We start from the raw sequence: 4,795 nt of genomic DNA, 5'->3' as shown, positions 1-4,795 counted from the left end.
CTTACGCAATATTTAAAAAAGGATTGTACACTAGGAATGAGACGATTAGTTTTGCACAGGAAATAATTTTTATACACCATAATGCCATATAATGACAAAGTTCTATAAGCCCATAGAGACTGTGAATGGCTGGAACTAATTTTCCTGCTTTACGCAAAAATGCATAGATATAACAGCAAATACATGGACCAAGCGTTCTAAAAATGACATATGAATAATCAACAAATATATAGGCCATGTTTCGTATTTTAACATGATTATATTTTAAAATACATAATTTCCCGAAATTGTTCGAGGTCAAACACAGATTAAATGGTTGTGTGAATGGAGTAGTCTCACACAGCTCGAAAAATATTAAGTTTGGAGCCCTTAAAAATCAAAATCCTAAACGGTTTGGCCTACATACAGTTTTCAAAGTAAGCTATTTACAAAAATGCAATACACGACATTATATAGGTGATCGACAGTTTTAGAAATTCAATAAAAGTAGGCCGGTCTATGGTCAAAGTAATAAAACAAGACAACCAAAGTTGATAGATACACGAACTATCCTTTTTATATCCTAGTCCTCTAGTGACATTTAGAAAATGTATTTTATACTGAGTTCAAGTGACAAACGGCATGTTTCAGAACACAAATACTCCCCTTTCAGTGACAAGGGTAGCGTCTGTGCAACTGACGGGGCCACAGAATGGTAGCACCTTCGCATGGTGATTCGCGACACCAGCAGGTCACAAATAGGTCGGCTTACACTACTTTTTATTAAGCAGCTATACTGACATGCCAGTTCTTAGAATGTTCGCTGTGAAGCTTGGTGTAATATCGACACATCGATTGACGTCCGATACACCCAAGAGAGCCAAAGCTACTGCCGGCAGAGGGCAGTTGATTTCTTGTCCGAAAAAGAGCTCTTTGGACTGATGTATTGGTCAGTTGTATTCTCTGCACTATTGACCCTGTAGTTCAACTGACCAGTTGAGCTGGTGAGATACGCGGTGGGGGTTTCCATGCGCGAGGAATAAGGCTCTGCACTGTAAGTCGCTGGAGTTTGTCTCAGCGATGACGTACTGTACAGCTTTACTAGAAAAAAGAACAACATCCTTGTGGCATTAATCTAGTACATTTTATATATTACATTCTTTAAATATGTTTAACAACATTTTATTGTTATAACAGACAATATGTACGTATTATAAATCGTGTGCCTGAATTGAATGAAATCGTATTTAAACTATTTATCCAGCAGAAAAGGTATGTAATTTATAATTAATTATGTTCTCGTATTAAGCAGCAATATCACGTATAATGATATCACATTATTGCAATCACTTGGATTTATATGAACTACTACAAATATTAATGACAGCAGTGTGACAGTGTTTTAGACTATTGCCCCTTATGCAACTGAATAAATATACATTCAACATACGCGTAATGAAAAACATTTTAATGTCAAGACCATAAAATGTGCAATTCTTGGTTATGTCAGTAATAAAATATTACGTAACATAGATTTATCATGAATGACTCGGAGTTGTTTTATTTCCCCACAAGTTCATTCAGATCAACCAAAATCTGATATAAAATGTAACAAAAAAGAAAAAATAATAAAACACCAGCAACAAGAAAAAATACACCCAACATGATTTTTCAACGAATGAAATAATCGAATCATTAATTAAAGCTACAGATAAAAGAACCGGTGCCAGGTGGTATCTTTTGTTTTGTTTCTCTTTTAAAGAACTAGCGCGAGCCAAGCCACCTCAATATGATGTGAACATATCTCCCTGGGAAATATTGAGGACATAAAGAGAAATATATCAACAACCATTCAGGGCGTAATTGAAAAGACAAATTTACACATAGCAGTGATGGGTAACCCGCTCGTAACGCCACAATAGGAAAATAATGTATATCCTCTTTTCTGAACCTATACCCTCATAATCCTATTTGTTTTCAGTCCATTTTGATAAAAACCTATAAAACCTGATTTTACCTCTAAAGGCTACTTAAATAAATTACAATCTCATTATCAGACAACGACTTCCCCCGAGTAACGCATCAGTACTTACAAAAAACAAAAATGAACCAAATGGCTGTGAATAATAATAATAATAATAATAATAATAATAATAATAATAATAATAATAATAATAATAATAATAATAATAATGGTGCCCGACAAAAAAAACTCGGAAATAAAAATAAATGTTATATATTTCCTTTTGCAAAGGAGTTATGTATACGTATACATTAAATAGAGACAGACTGTAATACAGCCGGTCTCTTACATCACTGTTTTGTTGCCAGTCATTTCAATCTTTCCACCCTTTTCTCTGGAAACCTCAGGTTTAGGTGACATTTTAATATGCACAGATAATGCCCACGCAGTATCATGAAAGTGAGTGACAGGAGCATAAACAGAGAAGCCATTACTCCCCATAGGCTACAAAATCTCAGTCGAACAAAACAAACTGTAGCGGCAACAAATTATATTTAAAATTGCAGGCATTATTACTGCTATAAATTGGCATAAATAAAAATATAATGTAAGAAAAACCCAATAGAAAATTATGTCAAGCCATGTTGGATTAAAAAAATAATTGAACAGCTATCTGTTATTTTTTTTAAAATCATTTAAAGAAAAAGTGCCCCAGTGTAAAGAAAACGAAGCCATGACTTTGTTGAAAATATACAATATTTACAAAATTCATCACAATTTTTCTGTCAAAATTCTCTGTAGTGAAATATCTCGCACGTGAACAGAACCAGATTTTCTTTGCCACATAGCCCCTGCTTGACCTGTTTCGAGCTGCTGGCGCGTGGCGCGGAGCTCGGTCTTGGCAGCCTTTGTGTGTTTTATTACTGCACCGTGATATTTCTGAAATACATGATCGACTCGCTGGCTCCGTGTTTACGCATCCACGTTTTAAAAATCCTGGAAAGACTCGCCTGTGTTTCCTGGAATGAAGTGAAACCTAAAGGCTGTATTTCAAATAATAATAATAATAATAATAATAATAATAATAATAATAATAATAATAATAATAATAATAATAATTCGGCGCATAACTGATTACCTCTCTGGTTAATGGCATGGTCACTAGGGACAGATAACTGGCAGGTGCAATCGGTCCAAGCGCAACCCTAGTTGCAAGTTGATTTTATTTATTTTTTTAAAGATGGGGTTTGTTTTCCTAACGTGGCTCTTCTGAATTTTCCAATGAATACGTCACACATTTAGATCCTGTACAAAATTATGCAATGATTTAAAAGCAATATATGTAAACCTTAATGAAACCTCGAGGCTGTTATTGGCGTTCTTTCCACAATGAGGTTACACCTTAAAACCGCGCGGTATCACAGTGCTGGTTATCGTTACACAACATCTAGCTTTTTAGGAACACTACCGCTCCTCAGTGTGGCTCCTTATTTACCTTGTTGTGATACTCACTTTGCTTGTGGGCTTCCCGTGTACAGTCAAACACAATGCACCGGCATTCGCTCAGGATAGTCCAGTGCTTAGGAGTTCATTACAAGAGGAATGAAAACAGAGACAGTCACAAAACAGTTTTAGCAGTCCGTTGTTGTTCACTGTACCGGTGTCTGGACCCCATGATGTGGTGGCGTGTCTCCATACACATCCTCGGTTCCCGGGAGAGGTCCGCCTGGAGGAGTCATCCGTTTCTCTTTTTGTCTTCTGTTACAAAACCAAACCCTGACCACCTCCTTTTCCAGATGAAGACTGTCCGCCAGTGAAGTAATCTCCGAAGCAGCAGGTTTGGGGCACTTTAGGAAATGGCTCTCCAGAGCCCCCTTCACGCTCACCTCGATGGACGTCCGCTTCTTTCTCTTTCTGCCCTGTGCAGCAATCTTGTCCAAGCTGGTCGGACTCCCGGAGGTCGAATCTGCCTCCTCCAACCACTTGTTCAGCAAAGGCTTGAGCTTGCACATGTTCTTAAAGCTGAGCTGCAGGGCCTCGAATCTGCAGATCGTGGTCTGGGAGAACACGTTTCCATACAGTGTGCCCAAGGCTAGCCCGACATCCGCTTGTGTAAAGCCCAGTTTGATTCTGCGCTGTTTAAACTGCTTGGCGAACTGTTCCAAGTCGTCCGAGGTCGGCGTATCTTCGTCAGAGTGTTCGTGGTGGTTCTGATGCTGCTGGTGCTGAAGCTGGGAGGGCTGATGTCCGTGGTCGCTGAGATGCGGGCTGTGATGATCTTCGTGTGAGTCTCTGAGGGTGTGATGGTGCATTCCTTGTCCGCTACCCGGAATCAAGCCGTTCACACTGAAGCCAGGCTGGGAGTAGATGAGGCTCTGTCCGTTAGGGGTTGTCATGCTCGGTATGTGCGCTGCAGAAGTCGTTCTCCATGCCCGAGCATCCTGGTGGGTCCCATGCGGCTGGTGCGCCAGATGAGGCGGTCGCGGCTGGTGCTGTAAACTGCTGGAGTTGTGCAGCTCGTCCCTGCTGCTCTGCACCGCGGGTTTTATGTCTTGATCGCTAAGGGGACTGGAGGACCACGGAGCCCCCTCTCCGTGTGACAGCGCCGTTATCCACTGGTGTGCGTGGCTGAGCGGGTGACTGTTACTCTGCAGTGTGTAGTCGCTTTGCAACAGAGTCTGTGCGTCTCTATACACCGTCGCTTGCTGCATGCTCCCGGGCTCCGAGTGCACGATGGACGGGCTGGAGGTGAGGATATTGTAATGAGTAGATGCTGTGGTCGCCATGACTCTCGGAGCCGGACTGATCGCTCTTATTAAAGGAGCCGCACATTTGACAGTTACTTTTTGCCAC

At 40.5% G+C, this 4,795-nt stretch overlaps 1 protein-coding gene across 1 annotated transcript; it reads right to left on the bottom strand.

Annotated features, from left to right (window-relative positions):
* Positions 1 to 1,432: 1,432 nt before the first annotated feature.
* pou3f2b (POU class 3 homeobox 2b) lies at positions 1,433 to 4,795 on the bottom strand. Its single transcript, XM_064342148.1, has one exon. The coding sequence runs from the start codon at positions 4,726 to 4,728 to the stop codon at positions 3,592 to 3,594; it is 1,137 nt and encodes a 378-aa protein (XP_064198218.1). The 5' UTR covers positions 4,729 to 4,795; the 3' UTR covers positions 1,433 to 3,591.

The sequence above is a fragment of the Anguilla rostrata genome, chromosome 1, assembly GCF_018555375.3.
Source record: "Anguilla rostrata isolate EN2019 chromosome 1, ASM1855537v3, whole genome shotgun sequence".
Lineage (NCBI taxonomy): Eukaryota > Metazoa > Chordata > Actinopteri > Anguilliformes > Anguillidae > Anguilla > Anguilla rostrata.
This window is presented reverse-complemented; position numbering and strand designations above follow the sequence as displayed.